At 35.4% G+C, this 27,476-nt stretch overlaps 1 protein-coding gene across 1 annotated transcript; it reads right to left on the bottom strand.

Annotated features, from left to right (window-relative positions):
• Positions 1-2: 2 nt before the first annotated feature.
• Positions 3-26,080, bottom strand: LOC135743970 (adenylate cyclase type 2). Its single transcript, XM_065261883.1, has 26 exons — positions 26,001-26,080; positions 19,038-19,865; positions 18,752-18,949; positions 17,591-17,752; positions 17,233-17,382; positions 15,687-15,832; positions 15,460-15,571; positions 15,249-15,376; positions 14,463-14,621; positions 11,133-11,289; positions 9,085-9,258; positions 8,979-9,010; positions 8,845-8,901; positions 8,704-8,764; positions 8,529-8,626; positions 7,614-7,698; positions 7,296-7,433; positions 7,104-7,184; positions 6,034-6,209; positions 5,651-5,735; positions 5,405-5,563; positions 5,177-5,326; positions 4,086-4,193; positions 3,902-4,016; positions 2,674-2,798; positions 3-375 (listed from the first exon to the last, which is right to left on the bottom strand). Exons 2-26 carry the CDS (start codon positions 19,542-19,544, stop codon positions 205-207), a joined length of 3,534 nt encoding a protein of 1,177 aa, XP_065117955.1. The 5' UTR covers positions 19,545-19,865; positions 26,001-26,080; the 3' UTR covers positions 3-204.
• Between the last annotated feature and the right edge of the window lie 1,396 nt (positions 26,081-27,476).

The raw sequence follows: 27,476 nt of genomic DNA, 5'->3' as shown, positions 1-27,476 counted from the left end.
AATAATTAAACAAAGTATTAAATACATAAATATGAACAAACATAAATAAATAAACAAACAAACATACAAGTAGGAAAATAACATTTGTTTTAAAAATCTAAAATAAATTTGAAATTCTAAATATGAAGCACCTTTGTAAAGTACTTGAATTAGTAATAGTAAGTGCTAGTTAGCTTAGGTCAGTATCATTATATCAGATTGATATTATTTCTTCATAATGTGATTTTGGTGCGACTCCAGAGTTGAATTCTGTACTGAAGACTCGGTGTCGATGAAGTATGTTGTCAGTTCTCCTTTGCCCTTCACGTTGATGACTCCTCTCAGAGTTACTCCATAGCCCAGGGTTTGAGCCACCTGTGCTGTTTCCTCTGTCACCTGAAGGGGCAACAAACATCAATCGTCAGCAAATGTCATTTACTGTGACATCTGTCCATACATGTACACGTTTTGGAAAAAAAACATACATACATTTCCTATATTCTATATTTGGTTTACAATTAGAAAAATAACAGAATATATCACACATATGGCGCTTTTCCATTGCATAGAACCCCATGGTTTGTTTTGGTTTAGTTTGGGTCGGGTCAGCTTACTTTTGGGAGCTTTTCCATTAGGTGCAGTATGTGGTACCCGATACTTTTTATCGTACCACCTCGGTTGGGGTTCCAAGCGACCCGAGCTGATACCAAACATGACGCGAAAACACTGTAGATCACTGATTGGTTTGACAGACTCGTCACTACAGCGTCATCACTATAATGTAAATATTAGCTTTACCTTAGTGCTAGCTTGCTGTCTCGAGGAAACATGTTGTCATCTGTGCTCTGCTATAAGTTCCCAAACTCCCTTTTAGGGATGAAAAACATCCACAGGTTGAGAATCAGGAACACCATAACAGTTTTTTCCAGACTTGCAGTTTCTGGCTGAACATTCGTGACGAGCACGTCAGCATTATATATATGCTAAAATGCAACTTCAATGAGGCTCAGCGGAGCGCCGTCGGCTGACGTCACGGGTGTTTGAACAGAAACTGTCATGTGAGACAGAGGTAACCTTAGTGATAAACGCGATGTGCAAACATCTATTTGTGGTGGCCTATTTTAATTTTGTGGCGGACTGAGAAATAAATAAATGTATGGGAATGTACAACAACGCTCTCACTTGTATATTGTCACAGCGGTAGACAGCACAAATATTACGACATGACTATAATCCCTCCCACTCTGAAGTGTTACTAAACTTGATGGAAAAGCTAACCAAGCCAATGTGAAGTCAGCTGACCCGACTCAAACTGAACTAAACCGTGGCTACTATACAATGGAAAAGCACCAATAGTTATTTGCCAAATCAGACCAAAATCCTTTGATATGGGTGCATTTGAAGAAAAGATGATCAATTGATTCAATAACAAAATCACAAAAATTACAATTCAAATTAATGTTACTAAGTTTAAATATATTCTCATTAGTGGGGTATATATTCTAAAAATTTTTTAAATGTAGTTCTTTTACTTTGTTGGGGACAAAAATGTACAAGGTAAGAGACATGCTTTTTCCAATTAATTTAAAGGTGCAGTGTGTAAATTTTAGTGGCTTCTAGTGGTGAGGTTGAAAATTGCAACCAACGGCTCAGTCCACTGCTCACCCCTCGCTTTTGAAACGCACAAAGAATCTACGGTAGCCGCCACCGGAAAAACGTATCATCGATGGAGACAACTTAGTAAACAAAGTTTGTCCATTAAGGGCTTCTGTAGAAACATGGCGGCACAAAATGGCGACTTCCATGTAGGGGGACCCTCGGTGTATGTAGATAAAAACGTCTTATTCTAAGGTAATAAAAACATAACGCTTCATTATTAAAAGGTCTTTATACACCCCTGATAATATAGTTTTGTATATTATTTTGCATTTCTGTCAAGAGATCCTTCTAAAAATTACACACTGCACCTTTAATAAAGAATTATTAAAAAAAACCCTCAAAGTAATTTTTCCTTGACTGAAACACATTTCTTATATTTTTGTTAGTACATTTTTGGTTATAAATACTCTCATTGTTAACTAAAAATTTCTGTTCACTTTTTACAATTTCTTTAAATAATAAATGACATCTCATTAAATGAACAAGATATTTAAATATAAATATTATATTCATAATTTTTCTTGACATTTCCCAAGTTAAATATTTTTCTTTGTGACTGTAGTTGTTTAATTAGGACACTAACAAAGATTAACAACAAAAAGTTTCAAATTTGTGAATGTTACATTAATCTCTTTACATAAATTGCTTTATTACCTTTGTTTTTTCTTTGTTTTTTCTTTATTGTTTAATGGTTGCCTTCCCTGCTTTTTACTTTTATTGTATTTATGTCATCCATGATTGTTTGAAACTGTTTCAAAATACTCTTGTTTATACTTTCAAAAAAAATGTGGTACGTGTAATACGAGTGGTAAGTAAATTGAGACGTTTCTCTGCCATATTGTTTATAATCATTACGTGTAGTAATTGTATTTCTTTTTTTTCACAATATATTTGCCCCACACAACCTTTTTATACCTGTACTCTGTTTTAGGAGATTTGATCACAGGTTGGTCAGGACAGATTGTGGTTTACATTATGTACACTAGGCTACTTGATAAAGTTTTATTTTTATTTTCTTTGTTCTGAATGATTCACCTGTATTTTATCCAGTACTCCAGTACTGTCCATTCTGCTGGCCACATTAACAGTGTTTCCCCAGATGTCATACTGAGGTTTATGAGCACCAATAATGCCTGCGATCACAGGGCCATGGTTTATCCCTGAACAAAACAAAATACAATAACACACCACAGTCAGAATATCAATGTTTGATAAATATAGTAGATGTTGGACGAATAAATAAATATATTATCATTTGATATAGTGTTATCAACTAATAGTAATATAATTTTATACATTACATTACCATTGACATCACATATGTTTGGACACACCTGCTTGTTCTAGATTATTCAAAAACAATCTGTTAAATGCAAACTTTTAATATGTAAAAAAAATACATTCTTCAAAGTAACCCAGTTTTGCTAAGATAATAGTTTTTTGTCTTTATAATGGGTACAATTTAATTTGTCTACAAAACTTATTTAAAGCATTTAACTCTTTCCCAGCAAGCATTTTTTTAAGTTGCCAGCCAGCGCCAGCATTTAATGCTTTCCAGAAAATGTTCTTTTTTAAAGGTGCAGTGCATAGATTTTAGAGGCATCTAGCAGTGAGATTGTGAATTGCAACCAACAGCTCAGTCAACTGTCACCGCAACGCATAGAGAAGCTACGGTAGCCACCACAGGACAAACATGTTGTTGTCAAAGACAAAATACAGTAGTGACAAAAGGCGCTTCGTAGAGAAGTTTGTCCATTTAGGGCTACTGTAGAAGCATGGCCGCGCAAAATGCCGACTTTCATGTAAGGGGACCTGCTGTTGATAATGGCTTATTCTAAGGTAATAAAATCTATACAGTTTATTACATATTAGGTCTTTATACACCACTTATAATATAGTTATGTATGTTATATTGCATTTCTGTCAATACACACTGCACCTTTAAATATATAAACATACAATATATCAAATGAAAGATCAGACCCTCTTCTTTAAAACAAAAACTACTTTCATCCTATCTTCATTTGTTCTCTTTTTATCACCTCTCAGAGGTGTTTTTGTATCAGTGGATGCTTCAGTGTTTTATAAGTTGGGTAAGAGCAACACCTGGTGTATAATAGCAGAATTATGGATTGACGTAAAAACTCGTCATTGGCAGGGAAGAGTTAATAACTTCATAACTTCAGTCAGGTGTGTTGAAACATTTGTGTATATGGTAAATAACTGTTGGATATGAATGAATATTATATAAGATGTTCAGTACCGATCCTCAGTTTAAAGTTGTTGAAGGAGTGTGTGTTGATGTTCTCCAGACGTCCTCTCAGAGCTACAGCAAACTCCAGCATGCTGCGAATGTGACTGTACGATACATCAGAGGCCTGTAAGACATTAAACTGATGAATAGATCTGCTCAACACATCCTTTACACAGATCTGAAGACATCTTACCTGACGCTCTTCTACATTGGCAGGATTGGTGAGTCCGGCCGCAGCCATGTAAGTGCTGCCGATGGTTTTAATCTTTTCCACAGCACTAAATTTTGGCTTGTTGAGAATCTATGACAGCAAACGTATGAAAGGAAGGTTAAGAGAAAATCAGACCCCTAGTATTTCATATTACTAAATTACAAATTTCATTTCATTCAAAGCTCAGATGCAAGCCCTCTAAGTGCGTTTTGTTAATGAGCATTTTTATCAGACTTTTAATGGATTCTACCAACAAGATAGACAGGCAGACAGACAGACAGAAATACAGACAGACAGGCAGACAGACAGACAGACAGTTAGACAGACAGACAGACAGACAGACAGACAGACAGTTAGACAGACAAACAGACAGACAGACAGACAGACAGTTAGACAGACAGACAGACAGACAGACAGTTAGACAGACAGGCAGACAGGCAGTTAGAGAGACAGACAGACAGACAGAGAGACAGACAGACAGTTAGACAGACAGACAGACAGTTAGATAGGCAGTTAGACAGACAGACAGACAGACAGACAGTTAGACAGACAGACAGACAGACAGACAGACAGACAGACAGACAGTTAGACAGGCAGTTAGACAGACAGACAGACAGACAGGCAGACAGTTAGAGAGACAGACAGACAGACAGACAGAGAGACAGACAGACAGACAGACATTCAGACAGAGAGACAGACAGACAGTTAGACAGACAGGCAGACAGACAGTTAGAGAGACAGACAGACAGACAGGCAGACAGACAGACAGGCAGACAGACAGTTAGAGAGACAGACAGACAGACAGACAGGCAGACAGACAGACAGACAGGCAGACAGACAGTTAGAGAGACAGACAGACAGACAGACAGACAGACAGGCAGACAGACAGACAGACAGACAGACAGACAGGCAGACAGACAGACAGACAGACAGACAGACAGGCAGACAGACAGACAGACAGACAGACAGTTAGAGAGAGAGACAGACAGACAGACATACAGACAGACAGGCAGACAGAAATACAGACAGACATACAGATAGACAGACAGGCAGACAGACAGACAGATCTCTACCTCATCAAAGTCTGAAATGATTTCATTGAGAAAGCGCAGACACTCCAGTCCATCATTGTTTGTGCTGGATTCACTATAAAACTCTTTATAGAACTGTGGCACAGACGCAAACAGAACACAAACACACTCACACGACTTGCTGTACAGATCCTGAAACACAAACAAAAACCTTTAAAAGCACATCTATTTGTGTGTGTTTGTTTGTGTGTATGTGTGTTTGTATGTTACCTGGTTGGCGACGTCTTTCCCTATAAAGAAATCTGTGACGTGACCTGGCAGTAAGTTTTGCAGCAGGAGTTTATTCACATTCTTTGTTGTCTCCATTTCTTCAGATTCTCGTTTAAAACACTTCTCTAACAGGAACTCTGTCCGAGAGCCTAACTCATCCTGAAACACACACACATATATGTGTTCGTATAATCAAGACTAAAATACACTTCATAACACATACAGACACACATACAAGACTCTTACCTGACGGACAAGAATAAGAGAAGTTATATAGAATATCACCAGCCAGATACCAGACATGATCTTGGGCTCCTTAAGAACTCCCGGCCTGATAAACACACACACAAACACGTGCACGCACACACACACACACACACACACACACACACACACACACACACACACACACACACACACACACACACACACACACACACACACACACACACACACACACACACACACACACACACACACACACACACACACACACACACACACACACACACTGAGTTTTATGATGGCTGATGCTGATACTGGAGAACTGACTGAGTGATAGATGAAATAAATCTCATATATCCCTAACTAATATGACAGAATGTATGTTTGTGTGTTTGTGCTCTTACATGCTGTCGGGGTAGAGTTGTTTCATATAGCAGTCTGATCGCGGTGCGAATACATACAGAAAGAGTGCGAGGTAGACCACGACAGCCAGAGTCAAGAGGAAAACTTTAACAGAGACACACACTCGCACAAACACAATCACACCCAACATCGCCAACAGACAACAATACACATAATACTGCACAAACACACACACACACACACGAGCAGAAAAAAAAACATTGATATGACATCAGTAATTAACTATATTAACATATAGTTAGTGACCAGTCAGCTATTGAGAACGAAAAATGACTTAAGTGTATATAAATAAATAAATACATAAATATATGCAGAAATAAATATAAATAAATGAATTAATTCAAAAATAAATACAGAAATAAATGTAGAAATACATAAATAAATACATTAATAAATCCATAAATGCAGAAACAAATAAGCAATTAATTAAATGCAGAAGTAAATAAATGCAGACATAAATAAATAAATATATTGTTTTGTCAAAGTTTCAACTTTAATTTTATTATTTTTGCAACATTACTTTTATTTCTACATTTATTTATGTATTTTTAGTTGCATTTATGGATTTTTTTATTTCTGTATTTCTACATTTATTTATTTCTGCATTTAATTAATTACTTTATTCATTTATATCATTTATTTATATACACTTAATCTAAATCTTTGGCTTTGATCTGATTCTTGAAGTTAAAACATAGGTCAATGATTTATGATATAGCCGTTGATATTTTGTGTATTTTAACATGACTTAGTGACCAGTCAGCTATAGAGGATGAAAAATTACTAAAGTGTATATAAATTAATAAATAAATAAATGCAGAAATAAATACATAAATAAATGTAGAAATACAAATGAATTAATGCAAAAATAAATAAATAAATTAATGTAGAAATACATAAATAAATACATTAATAAATACATAAATTCAGAAACAAATAAGCAATTCTTATTTCGACATTTATTTATTTCTGAATTAATTAATTACTTTATTCATTTATATCATTTATTTCTATACACTTAATCTGTTAGATAATAAATAATACTGCTTACCGGATAAGTGTAGAGATCAAGAGTGTTAAGTAGTGTTATGTTGTGAGACACAGTTAAGCAGTTATCATCGGGGATAAAAGTCTATCAAACAAACAAACAAACAAACATAAAGTGTTTAGTGTAAACTATACACTGCATTAAAACACTGTATGTAAAACATGACTACGTTATGAAATACATGTGTCGACTGACCATGTTCAGTACTGCCATGAGAAGAGTGATGAGTAAAGAGAAAATAACCAGCAGTAACCGCAGCACCGCCCTGGGGGCCCCACCGTCTGACAGCGATGACATGCAATGCATGCTGGGAGGCAACTTAGAGTTCCAGCGCTGACACAAACACAACGTATAAAACACATAAAGTAAAGCACATTATACCCCAAAACACATTATCATGACACCAATTTACATTTATCTAAAGACCATAACAAAAATGTGAAGATACTTAAGCGTAAGAGCACATTTATTGTATGAATTTTGTCTCTCTTAACGTTTATGGGACATCACTACCTTCAGGAATTCAGTGCAGACCACTAGCAGGATCACGATTTGGACCGGGAACGTTGCTCCATACGAGGCGGCCAGCTCAAAATTTCTGCAAACGCACAAAGAGATTTCTGCTTTATCCACTCAAACATTTACACTTTAGTCTTATGTGAATGTAAAAAAACAATTTGCTTTGTGTTTGAGTGAATATGAATATATGTGTGGTTATGATGCATTTTGATGTGATGTACTCTAATAATGTAAAAGAAGTAAAGGTTTGGTTGTTTAGTTGGATCCAGTTAGTCCTCACTAACAACTTAACAACTGGTATTAAAATGAACTGAAGCAGTGTCCTCGTGTGAATATGATGTCATTTATCACTTTTTATTAAATGGTGAAAAGAGATATCTATATTAATATCTATGGAATTAAGGTGTTCTGATTTTAGCTAAAGAAGTTATCACATGTTTAATTAAAGGTATTGCGGAGGATTTTCTTTTTCCGGGTGGATCATCAAGACTATTGGTCCTCCTGGTTGTCAATCAGGAGTGTTGCGCAATTGCATTTTTTTTTAAAAAGTGGAGAAGGCGGTTATTTTCTAAAATTCGAGATAGTGGGATAATGTTTTCTTCAGATTTTTCAGAGATATGAAGGATGTAATACTACTATATAGGTACTTAAGATCAGTTTTGGGGAGAGTTACTTTTAAAAGTAATGCATTACAATATTAACTCCCCAAAAAATAAACTTTAATTAAACTGAAAAGTAACTCACATTAAAAGTAATATTATTACGTAATGCGTGTTAATTGTAATACATTACCCCCAACACTGCTCAAGATTAACCGCAGGAACAGCGTGTTTTATGTGAGCTTTAAGAAGGCACAAATAAATAATTCACAATAATTTTTATACATTTATTGTAAGAGATGACACTCACTTCTGCGAGGTCAGCATCTGAACCACAAACAGCAAGACGAAGATAACGGCCAAACATATGAAAGAGTAATGCAGCCCGCTGACTTCACTTAGAGAATACTGACAACACACAATGACATGTGTAAACAAATCATCATTAAACATTTCATCAAGAAGATCAAACATAAACCTCAAACCTGCTTCTCCAACTGAAAACTGTTAAACAACAGAGTCAGGCAGTTGAGTTTGGCTCTTCTCCTAACAGAAGTAAAGAGAGATCAGGTGTTTAAACAACACAATTATTGATGATCGTAGATCAGTGAATATTTGTCTCTTACCCATCATAGTCCAGAGGATCTAACGTTTCTATCGTTTCATTCTCCACAACCTGAGACCTGAGGAAAGAAACAGATGACAATCACAAAAGCACAAAACTTTTTTGGGATAAAACTGAGAAATGTTTTATTGTTACCTGTCAGAGTTTGTGTCTGTGGTCAGTGGCGCCTGTTCAGAACAAAACATGTTATCCTTCAATTCATTTGTATAATGAAGTATTATGAATAATGATTGACACTTACTCCGGCAGGCTGTGGTTGGCTGATGTTAATGTCAACAGTCGGCAGAGCTGTGAGCGAAGCTTCTGATTGGTTGAGCTCTGAAAACGGCTTTACGGTTTTCCAGGACGCAAGATACTGAGACATCCTCACAGAAGCTCTGAGTTTCGGTCTGTTTTTCAACTTCAGTGTTTGAGGCTGAAAATAATAAACATATAGAGTCAATTAATATATCTTATCTTAATATAATTTAGATTCTGCATTAAAGACTAAAATCACTTTAACATCTTTTAAAAGAGAATTGAAAAAAATGTTAATATACAAATAAGTTTATTTTGTAAATTTGTTATATTAAAATGATTTATGTATTGATTGTATTGTCTTGTTTGATCATGTTATATTATGTTTCATTTAATGAGATTTCGGGGAGGTGGTTTTGTAAGACCTTAGGGTCTTCTCACTCTCTCCCGCACAGTATTTTTTGCTTTTTTTCTGTTGTTTCCTTTTATGGGTTTATTAAACTTTGTATTTTAAATGTGCAAATAAACAAATCAAATCAAATCAAATCTGAAATTTTTAAATATATATATATTTATATATATATACACATTTATAACCAGTAAGCAAATGAAATATCAAGCAGATGATAGTTATTCTACCTATTTTAACTAGTCAACTGTCATGTTTGTCTGATTTTAAATCAGCATGTTTACTTTAAAGCCTCCTTTCCACTGTACACAACAAAGACGGCTGATAAACTGGAAGGAGAGTTGGAAAGTGCATAATTTTGCATACTTTTTGGATGCATAAAAAAATAAAACTTCTTCTACTACACCACATGTGACACGCCGACTGGAAGTGATGTATTTCAGTTTGTTCCAATCAAAACACTGTGTGCAAGGTTAAAATTATGAATCATTTTTTGATTAACTTTATCAGTAACGCTTGATTTAAAAAAAAACTAATGATAAGTATATTATTAAGTATAAATACATTTGTAGATTAAAGGCTCTTGCGCTGGAATGAGCTTCTCTCCCATGTTGGCACAGATTTATGATTAAACTAAAATTTCATTACGACCTCCACTAGGGGGCGAACTCAGACAGTCGAGTCCGGATGTCACGTACAATGGAAAAGCAGTTTAGCCGATATATGTCTATAAAATATTTAAAAAGAAAACTATTTAAGTCATTAGGAGAAGACTGGGTGTGTGTTGTAAATAATTGAAATGTTACAATTTATAAAAGTTGAACAGTATGTGTTGATTATTTACACTTTATATATATGTATATATAAGCTGTAAAAAATAGGGTTAAAAGTTTGGGCCGCATCATATGACATTTATTTTAATCTGGCACTCGAAGAGTAGTTGAAGACCCAGTGTATAGAAAGAGTTAATTGATATAAATATCTGGGTTTAATGATGAAAGGCTGGGTTTAATACTCATCTTGAACAAAATGTTTTCCTTTAGAAGCTACAAAGCACCCAAAGCTTTCTGTATTAGATTACAGTGATGTAATTTACATGCATGCAAATCTATATCTGTATGTATCCTGCAGGGATACAATCTGTGAAAAGTGCTTCTACGCGTACTAATCATTGTATAGGAAAATGGCTGGTCTATGTTTCAATGGAGAGAAATGCATATTCTACTGTTTATTGCCAAGGCTTGACTAGGTGAAGTACCAGGTTATATTCTAACTATAAAACTAGAAATTCAAAATATGTTGATATTAGAAGCACTCCAATCTAAAGGAAACATGTGGATGTTTGTTTTAAGTGTTTGTAATCTGTTTATGCACTGAAATAAATCTTTGCTGCTTTAATTTTTTTTGTTGAATCAACTCAAATATACAAGTCATGTCAACTTACTACTATTTATCTTGACAAGAGATGAGTTGCTACAACTTATAAAATGAAGTTGCCTTTTTTAACTATATTTTATAAGTTTAACTCTTAATTCATCTCTAGTTAAGATAAATGCCAATGCCATTTTGGCTTCCTGCTAAAAGATGCCTAAATAAAGGATAAATAAATGATTTCTATTGAATAAATGATGGATTATATTCACCTCTCCTGCTGCGTCCGAGCACCGTCTTGTGTTCGGATCAATTACCAGATACGTTTTCTTTTCTTTCAATCTAGCGTCCCGACTTCCACCGTTTCCGTCCTCCACCAAATATTTCCCATCCAGATGAGCCAACGTCTCTTCAGTGATGTGAACTCTCCTGAATCACAACATCAAGAGTTGATTTCTCACCATCATTCAGTGTCATGTGCTTTTATTAGGGATGGACAGATACAAAATATCTGTGCTGATACTTAGCATGACATCTACTGATGCCGAAAGTTTTGCTTTTTACTCCTGAGTTCCTTGTATGAGTTCTGTTTTGATGGGAAAATGGTTTTTAAACAATCATCCTGTGTCCGAAAGTGTGAAAAGTTACTTTTATCTGCAGATACTGATTGTAGGATGATATTTTGGTGCATACTTAGTATTTATAGTAGGAAAAATGCAATGCAAACTTCATATAACTCTTTCCTCACAATTGATTTTAACTCGTCAATTAAGAGAAAACGTTTCTCTGCCAATGACGAGTTTTACCGGCAATCTGTATTTTGGCTATTATCAGCCAGGTGGCGCTCTTACGCAACTTATAAAAACTGGATGTATTCCCTTAGGGCAAACAGTAAAAACTCTTTGTATGTTTTGATGATCACTCTGAATCTGATCTCTATTAAAACTCCTTGACAAAAATGCAGTTATCTCAGCTTTTTGTTCAATATTTTGTATTTTTGAAGAAACCTGAGAGGAGAAGCAGAGGGTCTGTTCTTTCATTTGATATATTGTATGTTTTTATATTTAAAGAAGAAAATGTTCTGAAAGGCAAATCATAAAAAGTGCTGGCGCTGGCAAGCAACTTAAAAAAAAAATGCTGGCTGGAAAGAGTTGAGTGGACGTTTCACAAGACGTTTTTAATATGTACAATAAATCTTCGGTGTCCCCAGAGTTCATGTCACAGTCAAGTCTTTTACTCTTATTTTGAAGTTCTGTATTGTCAGTAGGTGTTTCTCAATATCAAGGATATTTCCTTGGCAGTACTGGTCCTTACAAGTCACTTCCTTCAGAGGCGAGGCGAGGCTCCTCTTTAGCATTCAGAGAACACATGAATGAAACAGGCTAGCAAGTGCACATCATTGCGTCATTACGTCAGTGAAAAGGTGTGCTTTCGGCGCTGCATTGGATTATGGGTGATTTGAGAGTGCGAAGGCTACACATATGCATTCTTTCCTGTGTATGGGATATTTTTTAACAAAGGACTCGGTCCTTGGTTGAAATTTCGAGGATCCTGGACATTGGAACAGTCCTTTGACGGATGTCAATGACGTAGCATCCTCAAAAATGTGGCCTCCGAGGATTCTTCCTTGACATTGAGCAACACCTTGTAGTTTTTTGTAGTTCTTTTGTTCATTGGTCCTCGTGTTGATTGTTTCCCAGGTGTGTCTTGTTATCTTGTTACCCATGTGTATATATATATATAACCCCAGTGTTTCAATTGTCTTTTGTCAGTCGTTGTATGTGGATGTTCTGGTTTGGATTATGTTTATTTTTGTCTTATACTCCCAGTCTTATTGTTTTTGTATTACTTTGTTTATGTTTGAATTGAAGTAACTTGTGTTTGGATCCACCACCTCTGCCTGCCTTTGTCCACACTGTTCATATGTGAAGTTTTATCTCAAAATACCCCACAGATAATTTATTATAAGATGTTAAAATTGTCACTTTGTGGGTTTAAGCAAAAATGTGCCGTTTTTGTGGTGTCCTTTTAAATGCAAATGAGCTGATCTCTGCACTAAATGTGGCTGTATAGTGAAGATTAAGTGGAGGTTTTATCATAATAAGATCCCCTTCTGACATCACAGGGGGAGCCAAATTTTAATGATCTATTTTCCACATGCTTGCAGAGAATGGTTTACCAAAACTAAGTTACTGGGTTGATCTTTTACACATTTTCTAGGATTGATAAAGCACTATTAATTATTGTAATTACTGAAGGATTATTCCACTTTCATTAAAAAATCCCGATAATTTACTCACCCCCATGTCATCCAAGATGTTTTTGTCTTTCTTTGTTCCGTCAGAAAGAAAAAATGTTTTTTGAGGAAAACATTCCAGGATTTATCTCAATTAGTGGACTTCAACAGTTTACAGTTTCAATTCAGCTTCAAAAATGATCCCAACCGAGGCATAAGGTTCTAATCTAGAGAAACAATCGTCATTGTTAAAAAAAAAGTATTACGTATTCGTGTTGAAAGGTCATGCATGCCGTATGCAAAACTACTGCTCCGGTGTTTACAAGTGTGGAGAAAGAGGAGCGTTCAGATGTTGTTGTATGTGTATTGATACTAATTAATATCTTTGTGTCACTTTATTGTTTATAATGGGCGTTTCACATATTTAACCTGTGACCCTTACACGTGATTACTTAATACGTAATGTTGCCCTCACACTGCTGATGCAATACAATGGTTTCTCTAGATAAGACCCTTATGTCTCAGTTGGGATCATTTTTGAAGCTGCATTGAAACTATAAACTGTTGAGGTCCACTGTATGGAGAAAAACCCTGGACTGTATTTCTTGTCGACTGAACAAAGAAAGACATAAACATCTTGGATGACATGGGGGTGAGGAAATTATGGAGTTTGAGGCTACGTTTACACGTACATGGAGACATTTACCTTCGTTTGCGCCCTTTGTTTAAATATAAACGTAAATTTAGCCTCTGAAACCGATTCTTTGTAAATACTCTGGCCAAAGTGGATATTTTGAAAACCTTCATTTGCATGCTTGCATATAAACTGACACAAACGGATGTTTAGGCGGCCAACGCCACAGTATGCGCCAGAACTCGCACCTACGTCAAAAGTGCGACCTATGTTTAAATGTGACTGCTTCTCTGAACACTTCCATGATCACATTTATGTTCGTGCAAACTTGTTTCGTGTGTTTGCATTTGCAAATACAGCTGCTCCATTATGTCGAGGAGCAGAGACGAGTTCGTCATCGAACACCTACTGCAACAACTCCTCACTCCAACACGAAGAACCAGACCGGGTCACCACCAGCGCCGCCGGTGATTGGTTTACGTGGGCTTGAGCTTCTCTTGAGGGCATATATGCACGGGTACGTGTAAATTAACACTTTTCTGACAACTGACATGTGTGCACGATATTATTTTTGAAACCGGAGAGGTTGAAATGTCCGTTAATAGCCGCCCACATGTGAACGTAGCCTGAGTTAGGACATGGTGACTTTAAATCCAGGAGATGACTGATATTCAAACCCTGAATTAGATCTTTACTTTAAATCTTACACTAACACAAGTATATTCGTCATACCCTGGCACTCCTCCTGACTCCATGTGATTGGCTAAAGTCACGTCATCTGACCAGACGTCATACTGCCACTTCTGAAGACCGATGACACCACAGAGAACGTTTCCAGTGTGAACACCGACTCGCATGTTAATGTTTACATCCGTGGCTTCACGGAGTTTACTGTAGAAATAAAAGTCAACATCTCAACATACAGACACTCAAATAAAATGGGTTCAAAATGACAAACTAAATATATATGTTGAATTTAAGAATGACCTCCCTTTCTATACACGAGTTATCATTTAAAGTGATAGGCTGCTAAATGTGTATTTTAAAACATTTGACAATCATAACAGATGTTTGATAAAAGGTTTTAGCCTGTTTTCATCTTACTTCAGTAAAAGGATTGTGGGAAATTAAGTCTTCTACCGTCATAAATCTGATTCTGATTGGTTGTTTCTCTGCATATGTTAATGAATATGTAGGATGCAAGACTAAAAAGCAGTAAAAAAGGTAAATTCCCTTTAAACTTCATCCTAATTTGAGTTGATTTTTTTCTTTGGGTTAATAATGAAAGGATTCATTTTTTTAATTAATAGTATTTGAGCTGTGAATATTCACTGGGATGCTTTTGGGCTGGTTTTGATTTGCGAATCTGATAACCCTAGCTGTGCGCTTGCACAGATGTAAACTGTACTGTCATAACCCGTAATCCAATTAAATTAAGTCGAATTGAAAACATGTTGTGCATGTAAACACAGACAGTGTGAAGCATGTGAAAATGAATTGAATTGTTGATGTACTCACTTTATAGCAGTGCACATGTCTAGACCCATCTGAACACAGTTACGAGCGTGATGAGAGATGGGGTCTGGAAGACCTGACACGCAGTAATAACAATCACCTAGAATCTTAATACGCAAACAGCCGTTCTTCTACAGAGAGATTAAAACAAGAAAAGAGATGTTAGAGAATATCTTAAAAACTAATTATAACAATAATGAGAGGTGTGTTTTACCTTTGCGATGTCATCAAACCTGCCAAAGAGTTTGTTAAGAATGCCGACTAACTCCTCAGGTGTACAGGTGCTGGAGAGATGCGTAAATCCCACGATGTCGGCATACAGAATACTGTAGAGAACAGTACATAAAAGTAGTTTATCCTACAAATTTAAATGTATGATTCATGTTTGCAGTCCACAGTCATTATATTAAAACATTTTTTATGTGTGCGAGTGTCTCACACCTGACATCTTTGTGTTGTCTGACGTAAAGGCTGTGGAAATTCGCTCTGTTTTCCTCTGCATCACCTTTTGCTGTCAGACGCTTGACAATTTCTGTCTTCAGCTCCATGGCAATGTAGCGCGGTAAAACTGAGAGTAGAAGATGTTCCTGTGCATATAAGTTTATGGGTTAAAGATTACATAGCTTCATTAAAACAATACACCAACAGAGACAAAAAATATTTGAGTTTTAAAGACGTCAAAGAGGCGTCCAGACACAGGCCAGACATCTAGGCTAAAATAAGGGAAAATTTGGGTCGTCATTAAACATTTTACAGATGTCTAACAAAAAATACATAAAATAACTCAATAAATAAATGAAAGCAAACAGCTTGTAATCACTACTGACTTTGCATACATTAGTTATGTGCAATTAATTGTTTTTAATTTTCAATTAAAATTTTTGATGTAAAAAATGATAATATAAAAAGATAATTGAGGTAAAACAACTATTGTGCAATTATAAATTGCGTGCTGCTGGATCGATGTGTTTGTAAAGCACTTCAACGGCATCACTGCATTGACACGTGTATCCTATCGTGACACTTACTTTAGATAAAAAAAGCATGTTTTCAAAGTCACAGAGGAATCGTGTTAAATAATCAATTTAACACGATTTACCAAACCATGATATCAAGATTTTTACCAAAATAATCATGACTTTTGACAGTTTTATCATTTAAAAAAAAAAAAATAAGCGCAACTAAGATCTTAAAAAAATAATATTAATAATTATTTACATAGATTTTAAAATCAAGATGATAAAAAATGTCATGCATGATTATTTTGGTTAAAACAATCACGCTTATGAATTGTTTAAAAATTTAAATAATCTAGTTTATAAATTGGTTTTTGTAACCAAAATAATAGCAATTATAATAAAAAAAGGAGTGTTGGGCAAAGATTGTGATAATGATTAATCGCATACAAAATAAAAGTGATTTTTGTTATAAAAAAATTATATATAAATAAAACAATTATGAAAATTTACAGATAAATAAATAACCATGATTATGTTTTTTTACCAAAATAACAGTGATTAGGATAAAAAAAATGTGATAATGATTTTGCTCATAATCGAGCAACCCTAGCTTACATGATGGAATATCAGACACCTCATAGACAAACTATATCGGGTCTATAGTTAACCTAGACTATTGCTTGCTGGTAATCATTCAATCATTCATTCATTGACTTTAACAGATCATCATCTGAACTGTTTATAGTTATAGGTTATAACCCTAAAAAAACTTGAAATATGGGACCTTTAATATAGAATTAAAGTGATGGCCATATACAGATGTGTGTTGATCTGTTATTTTACAATGACTGCACAGGTATTCAAAACAAGTCATCTACAGTACATCTGAATGTTTCTTTTAAAAGCACAGCGGGCCCAGGACCGATTCTGGAGTTAAAATGATCTACAACCTACAAAATGTGTAAGACACACCTTGACTAAAAACATCAAGCATCACGTATGAAATATTTATGTGTGTTTGTGTTTACCTGGTCACGTTTCTGTTTGGCTTGTAATGCACGGTTTTTGCTGAAATCTTCTCGCTTCTTGCTGGATTTCCTGCGGGCACGCTCAGTATGCCACAGGTGAAAGATGCCCACACAGTTGACACACACAAACAACACTCCATTTGCCACCAGCTGACACACACACGCACGCACAAAAAGAGGTTTTGAATAAATGTAATGACAGGTAAATGAGTTCTGAGAACACCTGTATCAGTTATAGATTTATCTGCTACAGGTTTGCATATAACATTTCCTCTAAGCAGTCATCTATAGAGTTATTTACTGTATGTCACATGTTTGCATTGGTATGTGTGTGTGTGTGTGTGTGTGTGTGTGTTACCTGTAAGGCCAGATCTCTTGTTTCAGGATTCTTGACAGACACATATACACTGATGATGATAATATGAGTAACACTCACTCCGATGCCAAAACTCAGAGCCCACGACAGTGTGAGAGGAAGAACGGTATACACAGAAAACGCAAGAAAGAGAAAAAATGAAACCTGAAAAAAAAACATGAACACATGAACACATGTCGTTTCACATCTATGTCAGATATACTTTATAAATCTTTTATGTTGTGTGATCGAGGCCACGTCTGCTTCAAAACACACAGAGCAGCACCCATATGACCCACATCAGACTTCACATTTTGCTTTATTTTTGAAATAACATCACACCACATGACTTTATTGACTACAATAGTAATGCTGCAATTGAAATATACAGAATATTATATGTAAAAACACAAGTAGATGAAACAACTAATCAATAAAATCGATAATGACTTTCAAAGTCAATGAATTTATTCATCGATTAGTTGGTCTGTGATGTTGCCAGGTCCTCTGCCTTTTGGTGGAGTTCTGAATTAGGTTCTTTTAAACCATTTCTGAAGGTTAAGGTTTTTCTCAGGGTTAGAGATTGAAGGATTTGGTTCATTAGTTGTTGGTATTTGAGCTGTGAATAATCATTGGGATGCTGGGTTTGTTACACAGATCTGGCAACCCCAACAAGACAATGACGGAAGCAAAAGCACCAACGAAGGCTGGTTAATAAAAGTTTAATTTATCCTTTAATAAAGGTACGTCTGTATTTGTTTAATTGTTGTTGGGTTTTGATAAAAATAGTACTGAACCACAAACTAATCATCTGTTTAAAAAGTAAGGAAGAAATCCAGATTTTTATTACTGTAACAACACATGTATATCACTTTCATATTATACTGGCTTCTTTATTTTGTTAATAATGAATAATGTTAATTTTCATCAAGGTTTAAAGTTGAAGATTAAAATGAGTTTAAGGCTTAAAATATAAAAATCATAAAGATTATACTAGTAAAACTCTAGTTGTGTGTGGCTTTTACCTAGCTTTTTAAATATTTAGATTTTTATCCAATTAGTCGATTAATCAAAAACATAATCGCCTGATTAATCGATTATGAAAATAATAATTAGTTGCAGCCCTAGAATAGATGATGATATAATGAAGAAGAAGAGTTTCACCTGTTCCCACGCTGTGACCTCGCCTCCGGTGAAGATGAAGACGATGGCGATGATGAAGAGCATAAACCAGACAAAAAGCGCAAGCGGTTTTTCACCTCGCCGGACCACCGGCAGACACGGCAAACAGAGGAGCAGAAACACACAGACACCCAACACTACACACACCACAGCAAACGCTGCCAGATGAACGATGAGGTTCTGAATGTGTGTGAGAAATATATTATGCCATCTTTCATCAATACTCATTTCTAATGTCTTTTATTTGTAGTGATAAATGAGCTCTTACCCGGCCTGTGGAGGGGAGGATGATGATGATGGTCACACAGAAGAGGATGGTCAACATGAGTCCAGACACCATCAATGGTGTCTCCTCCAGACAGCGCAGAAATGCCCTGCGAACAGCCCGGAAACAGCAACACGCGCTGGATTCCGATCTACTTCGAGATCTCTTTCTATCAATCGATGGGGTCACCAGAAATCTGCTGTCTGAACTTTGATAAAATCCATCAGTGGCAGCAGACGTGGCAGATAAAGTTCCCACACTGTGTTTTCGGTTGTCAGGTGCAGTCTGTTCTGCTGTGATTTGTGAAGATGTCCTTCTCTGGAAGCGCTGAGAAGCGCTGGATTGTTCTGCATCATCAGAATTGTGAAAGTTGCCATTGAAGGCCACAGAAGTGTCTGTAAGGTCCGTCAAGCTCTCATTTCTGGACAGTGTTGGTAGTGTCAGGGGCTCAGGGACGTTCTGGACCTTGGCGACACCCAGCTCGATGTAAACCTTGGAGTTATCCAGCATTATGAGCCACGCAACGTTTTCCTTCAATCCACAGATGAATGTATCTTTTTGTAATTTCAACCGATTCTGTTGCCGTACACGTCCAACAAGATGATCAATAAATAAAAATACACATGCAAATGAATAACATCTATAACGGAGGAGTGAAAACCTCCACTGTCTTTAGATCAGATAAAATCTGAGAGTCCAACACCAGGTCATGATGTTGTGAGGTTTGATGATCTTCAGACCGTGAGGTGAAGGTCATGCTTGTACTCCATGGAGTGAAGCGTCGGTCCTCTGGGCGAAGAGTTGGCAGATGTGTTAGCCATTATATTTGTACTAGAAGAATAAATGGAAAATAAGATGATCAGACATGAGAAACTAACAACTGCACCACTAAAAAAAAAAATATGCAGCATTTTTGTCAAAGAAACATAGATTTTTTATGTTACTTTAAATATAAAATAATAATTCCAACTTGTTCTTTTAAGTTATGTTATATTTTCACAATCCCACACTTAAAGGTGCCAAAGAATGCATGTTAATAATCTGTTAAATTGTTCTCTGATATCTACATTGTACAAGATTTGTGGCTTTATTAAGTGCAAAAATGATCCAGAGTCAGTTTTTCATGTCCATTTACAATCCTAGGATTTGCCTTTATAATGAAATGGTCTTTTATTATCTTATTTGAAAGAGTCATGAATAATAATGTTGAGCTCTGCTCTGATTGGCTGTTTCTCCTTCAGTAGCTTTGTGTGTGTGTAAACAGATCTTATGTTTGAGTCTGTATCAGATGAAGGTACAGATTTTGAGGAATAATCAATTGTTTGGAGATTGTTAATGGACGTTTTTGAGTGCTAAGTTTGTGGTTTTTTAGTATGGACTGCAAAACATAACTGTAACTTCAATAGTAGAACTTCAGCCTAAACGCTAGCATATAGCATTAACTAGCAAATGTTAACTAGCAAATGTTCGAACTGATTTTGCCAAGTGGTTGATGTTGATGTCCTCAGAGCAACATATTGTGTTGACCCAAGGACAACATTTTTCTAAATAAAACCTAAACCCACCCCAGACCCCAACCATAACCAAACCCTACAATCAGGGGCATATAACATTAACTAGCATATAGCATTAACTTGCATATAGCAGTATCTAGCATATAGCATTAACTAGCATGTAGCATTAACTAGCATATAACATTAACTTGCATATAGCATTAACTAGCATGCAGCATTAACTAACATATAGCATTAACTAGCATGCAGCATTAACTAACATATAGCATTAACTAGCATGCAGCATTAACTAGCATATAGCATTAACTTGCATATAGCAGTATCTAGCATATAGCATTAACTAGCATGTAGCATTAACTAGCATATAACATTAACTTGCATATAGCATTAACTAGCATGCAACATTAACTAGCATATAGCATTAACTAGCATGCAGCATTAACTAACATATAGCATTAACTAGCATGCAGCATTAACTAGCATATAGCATTAACTAGCATGTAGCATTAACTAGCATATAGCATTAGCTAGCATATAACGCTAATTCAGCAGTCACAACTCTGTTTTTATCATTGTAAGAACATTGTAATTAATTTAACGTGTAATTAATGTTGTGCTGTACATCTGGACTGTATCATCACAGTTGGTGTTATGTTTTATATTAAAGTTGCACCTCAGATATCCCTGCTGAAAAAACAATAAAACCATTACAGAAAATTCTAATGGTTTCCATTAAAATACCAATAGGAACCCTTAGCTTTTACCATTAAAACCACTACATTATAGTGTGTTTTGGGCAATATTCCATTAGAACCAATACATATTCCATTAGAACCAATACATAGAACCAATAGAACCAATAAATACCATTAGAGACCAACAAAAACCAATACACTGTAGTTTGTTTTGGGCCATATTCCATTAGAACCAATAAAATTCCCAGTAAAACCAATAAAACCATTAGAATTTTCTGTAATGGTTTTATTGTTTTTTTCAGCAGGGATAGCCTGGGTGCCAGCCGAACTTAGCCCCGCCCACAACATTTCAGGCCAGGAAGTTTGGTCTGAAGTCGCTCGGTTGTAGCGCTACTTTGCTCTAGCAGAAACTGATCGAACCAATCAAATTGTCAGGGCGGCTTTATATGATGATGGACGGATGATCAACAGTAATGTAATCAACCACTTCACCAAAGAGTGCTTCTCACTTTCATATCAAAGATGGCTGCCCCTGAAGAATTGAGATGTAAAGATTGTGCTAACCCTAACCCTAACTTACAAATGGTAAGAGATAGTCAGACTGTATGACTTAATAAATAACTCACAATTTCGTGATATTAATCAAATGTTTTAAACATAGTAGGTGTCGATGTACGTTCGCTAACTCAGACTTAGTACAATCATAATGTTAGTCTCGTTGTAGCGAAAAATAACTAGCAGTTCAGGTCAGGCTGCAAAAGGACAGACGCCATTTCAACATACATCACACACTCAGTTGCTCTGATTGGTTGTAGGTCCATCCAATTGAGTGCAGAGGCATTTTTTGTCCTGGTTCGGTTGAAACAAGTCCCATAATCACGTCCCAATGTAAATGGTATCAGACTGAAATTCTGACTAGAATTTTGAGTATGACAACATCAGTCTTCCTCAGATAACCAGAAGAATCTTTTAAAGCTTAAACCTGTTTGCTTTGTGCTATTTTTATCTCGTTAAAATAACAAGACATCTATGTGACGTCACACGGGTTTGGTTGGATCGTACCCAAGCAATACAAATATAGAAACAATACATACATACAACCGAACAACAAAAGTCTTTGTATTATACAAAAACATTCATAGCCTATATGCTGCTTTAAATAAAATCAAATGAATAAATGGAAATAGAGAAAGTAGATGATGACCTCATACAAACATGAAACCCGACTAACGCTTATGAACATACAAGTAAAACAATGCAAATCTGCTCATTTCCCTACAGTACTGTAACAGATAACAAGCCAATAACATTTCATCTAACCAACTGAAAACCTTTCAAATGAAAAAGCATAAAAAGCTCAAAAAGAAAGAGAGGGAAAGTATGTTTAAACAATATTTCTGTTGGTAGACACAAACCCAGTTATTACATCACGTTTAAGGATATAGTGAACATTCGTGACACAAACCCTGTTGAGAAATATCTGACATAACACACAGATACCTTCCTAAATATATATATATATATAAATATATCTTTATAATGTTTTTTACCTCTTCAGTTACAGTACAATCATCAATGACATCTTTCTTACCCGACTGAACTGACCTCAGATCAGTTGTCTTTTGAAACAGTGAGTCACAAACAGTAATAAAGCCCATGTGATAACAGACAGTGAGTCAACAATTGACAAAAGGCGTTTTTATGTCTATTATAAGTGAAAAGTGGAAAGTTCAGAAGGGCTCGTCCAGATCTTCCCGTCACTTTCATCCTGCCCTGTCCGTGATTCGGGAATTCACTGGCTGTCGCACTTGGATGAAAAGAAAGAATGTAGAGACATAGCACCTCGACAGGCAGATGAAATTCCCAACAACCAGAAAAACAAAACAAACGGAAAGATGCAAAAGCAAAAATCTGTTAAAAAAACATTTACCTTTGTAGAAGTACTGGGATCTCTCTTTCTTTCTTTCTGTCTCGATCTGTTAAAGTCTAATGGAGCTCATTTACATATTGTTTACATATTTCTTCTGACTCTTTACATAGACTGTTTTTTATTTCCTTTTATTCGGGTCACACACAGTGAAAGTCAAACATTGATAAGCTCGCTTATAAGCATTATTTTTATTATAGGATAGTGAAGTGTAAGGCTCTCCTGATTTTGACAAGTGGTTGAGGTCCTCAGGGCAACTTTATGTTGACCCTGGGATAACATTTCAATCAACCAATCAGATTTCAGAAATAAGTTTACAGTTTGATAAGCTTACAACCAGTATTAGCTGCTTCTAGCCCATTGTTTTTCACTTATCATGTCCCTCTGATTTTAGGGTTTGGTTATGGTTAGGGTTGGGGTTTGGGGTGGGTTTAGGTTTTATTTAGAAAAATGTTGTCCTTGGGTCAACACAATATGTTGCCCTGAGGACATCAACCACTTGGCAAAATCAATTCAAGCGAAGTGTAAACAGGGGTTATAGGATCAGGTTAGATTTGCCATTATGGAAATTTGGGAAAAATTGTTTTAAAAAAAACATGGTTTTATTGTGGTAAAAGTGTAGTAACCATGTTTTTTGGTGTATTGATTACTATCAGCAAAACCACAGTTTTACTACACTAACCATGGTTTAACTATGATTTTTAGAAACCATGGTTGTTCAACAGCACAGAAATATCTGCAACCTACAGTGCTAAAGCTCCAATAACTTTAATAAGCTTTACAGTCAAAGATCTCTTATATTAAACTAAAGTTATTTTAATATTTTAACTTTAAAAAATAATAATTAAGTCACCATCAAGCCAATTGGGTATTATCACATTAGGTCAGAGGTCAACCTTCCACCTGACCTCAACTCTCTCATGAGCATGCGTTTATGACTGTAGTTTATAAAGTTTGAAATATAAATGTTTCCTTACAAAACCCCATCGCTTCACCTCAGAAGACATGTAATAAATGTATGGATTAGTTTTTCATGGATTTATGTTTTAAAATGGGACACTATCTAATGTCATTATAAAGCTGAAAGGTGCGGGGATATTAATTGATATAACTGAATTCGGCTGAAACACCTACTGTAAGACAGCCTGAGAGACTAATATTTATTTATTATATTTATATACTAATATTTAAGGTGAACGATTCCTTTAACATTTCCAAAATGTTCATACACACGTCTAACACACATCTGGTCACATTTTAATAAAATCTACAAGGTATTTTGTTTTGCTGTATATGCAGCTGTTTGCCAGTAACTTACTGTAGATTTAAATTGATGTTATTTACTAGCAAAAATTTGTTGAAAGTGAAATGTACATTAAACATTAACAAGTCTTTATCTTTACAGAATAAAACTATAAAATAACAGACTCATGCAAAGCATCATGGGAACCAGAAATCCTCATCAACTTTTTTTCCTTTGGTTGGTTCCCAGCATGCTTTGCATGAGGCTGTTATTTTAGTTTTATTCTGTAAAGATAAAGACTTCTTAATGTTCATTTGACTGTAAACAAACTTTTGCCAGTAAATAACAATCAATTTAAATCTACAGTAAGTTCCTGGCAAACAACTGCAGTAATACAGTCATTTCTGACAGTTTTAAGATGATAACAAAGTATTTAAACAAAAGAACTTTGCATAGAAATGATGCTGAAACTCACAACTAGAGTTATTTCTCTAAAGACTTTGAATCAACATTGAGTCAATTCTCCTCACATTCACACACAGAGGTGTGTTAGCGGATTAACCATGAACATGACACAAAAACAATCTGACAAAATACCTTTGCCTTTATCTGTAGCATTTAAAACATCTTTTTGTGACAACACAGGAACCAGCATCAGGCCCATCTTCTAAACCCACCTTCATTTCATCTATCGCCTACAGCCAAAATATATAAACACATCTTCTAGGACAACTGCATTGTGTTATTATTCAATGAACACAATATTACAGACATTAATTCTGTCACTAGATCATATCTGTTTGATTTGACTTATTGGACAAAAAGTCAAAGGAAAACACAATAAAGTTAAAAATTAACTTATTTCTATTGTGGTCCTTCATTACTTCTAGTGCAAGGGAAACAGGAGCATTGACATTTAACTACTTCATCGAAAAACTTTTCCAGAATACAAAAAAATGTATAAAATCACAATAAAATCTCCACAAATAACAGACCATCTCTGACAACCTATCTTATATCCAACTTTTAACTTTCATGCTAAAAGCAACCACGTTTGTAATATTTTTAATATTAAGCTGCAGCCCCTGACCATCTGAAAATTGTATACTGTAACATTCATTAGACTTTGCCTGATATTATATGTTTCTTATTTTCCCTTATGAAATAGTTATTAAGATATAAAGGAGCTCTTTTATTAATTATCTTATGTACCAGTTTAGCTTAAGATGTTCGCCCAAATCAAGACTAAGACTAAATATACTGCAGTGAACAATAAACATATAGCACACGGTATCAAATGACAGATCATTTTTCACTTACAGCACGATTCATTTGATTACATAAGGATTGGTTTAATGTTAATTTTCATAGAAAATCTGTGCATACTTCTTTGCAGACTGTGGCATCAACACAAAAGTCAAGAGAAATCTCCTGTTATTACAGACAGTTCAGGATCACATGCTTCTCTTTTCTTTTCTTTTTGACCACATAAACTATAAAGTTACTAAGTTTGGTAAATGTTTCATTTCTTGTCAATCTTATTATATAATTGAAGCTCTTACTAAACATAGATTGTAATGTACATACCTTTGTTTCCTCGGTCTTTCCGATCCGTCTCTTTCTGCCTCTTGTGTTCTCAAAATAGTTTGAAGTTTCATATTTTTTTTGTTTGGTGGAACCGGACAAACTGGTTTTACAGCATGACATACAGTACAGAGCCGAACCCAGGAGAACTGCCACATGTCATCATGAAGAAACATTATAGAGTCATACTGTAAAATACATACATCTGCACATACAATACATGTGATTGAAGAAATGAACACAAAGATGCAGAAAAAAGTGCAGAAGGAAACTCATTCAACGTTTCTTTGGTTGCTCATTTAACACCTTTGCTTTTAATTTAATAATCTTTTCATAAACCTGTATTTCTTCAATCTGATCTGACCATGAAAACATTTATCAGTCAAATTTCAATATAAGTTCTAGTTATTATTATAGCAAATGTTTTTATTTATTAATCATGATCATCCCCAACTATTAAATGAGAGCAAATATCAAGTGAAGACCACATCATCCAGAGACGGTTGTCATAGAGACCTGAAACCCCTAGCAACCTCATACAGCGGTGCACTAAAGACCAAAGAACCTCATAGCAACACCCTGACACTGTTGTTTAGATGCACTGGCCATAGTCATCATTTTGACATCCACTTTTTCAGAGTAACATATTAACCTGTTGCATTACAAATGAAACTGCGACCCCTAGAGGTCATTGTAGGAAATCCAAACACTTTCATGTAAGAAAAATGTAATATAAAACAGACAACCACTCCACATTAAAACAAGTTTGTATTTATAAAAGAAAATGCCTAAGATTCAATAATCATAATAATAAATGAATCAGTTTTTATAGTATAATAATCATGTATAGTTTGGGCTAAAATTGATCTGACCAACTTATGTTATCAACGTCTTAGCTCCCAGCTATCGATATTGTTTCCATAACTTAATCTTTATGTTCCCTATAATAAAGTTAAGTGATCTCAACGTATAATGTGAGGATTCATTTAACATTTGTACAAGTGGTGTGTAACAACACAGCTAATGTACTGTAGTTCATTTTTATCTTCTAAAGGTGCACAAAACAAAATCATATTTAGTTTACCGAATGAGAAGAAAGATCAGGTGTGCTGATGTCACAGGCGGCACGCCCCCTTCACTGAATGCCAAAACATCATGGTGACACGTTTTGGCGCTCTTCTGAGTGCAAGTCAGTACCCAGCCAGCAGTGCTTGGTGGGGCAAATGTTGGCCCCATATGGGCTTGCAATTTGGGCCCCAAGCTGGGCTTGCACCCGGGTTTCATGCTGGCCCCATCTGACTTAGCCCACATGAACCTTCTGTAGAAACTAAAGCCAATGTGGACTAAACCAAAGTCAAGTATGGGTGTGGTTGGGTTGAAGAAGTGATGAAGTTAATTAGATAATGAAGAGATGAACGAAGTGATGATTGACCATTAATGATAAACACCTGCTGTCTATAAACAGAATCACTAAAGAAA

This window comes from Paramisgurnus dabryanus, chromosome 2 (genome assembly GCF_030506205.2).
Source record: "Paramisgurnus dabryanus chromosome 2, PD_genome_1.1, whole genome shotgun sequence".
Classification (NCBI taxonomy): domain Eukaryota; kingdom Metazoa; phylum Chordata; class Actinopteri; order Cypriniformes; family Cobitidae; genus Paramisgurnus; species Paramisgurnus dabryanus.
The sequence above is the reverse complement of the archived record's forward strand: the minus strand, read 5'-3'. Positions and strand labels throughout refer to the sequence as shown.

What these genes read in the sequence shown, in the direction of transcription:
- LOC135743970 (XM_065261883.1), bottom strand. Translation starts at nt 19,544, where the DNA reads ATGCTGGATAACTCCAAGGTTTACATCGAGCTGGGTGTCGCCAAGGTC. An exon ending in CCAAACAGAAACGTGACCAG is followed by an intron (nt 15,833 to 17,232) that starts GTAAACACAAAC and finishes TTATATGCACAG; the next exon opens with GAACATCTTCTACTCTCAGT. An exon ending in GCTCGGACGCAGCAGGAGAG is followed by an intron (nt 9,259 to 11,132) that starts GTGAATATAATC and finishes TATTATTTTCAG; the next exon opens with CCTCAAACACTGAAGTTGAA.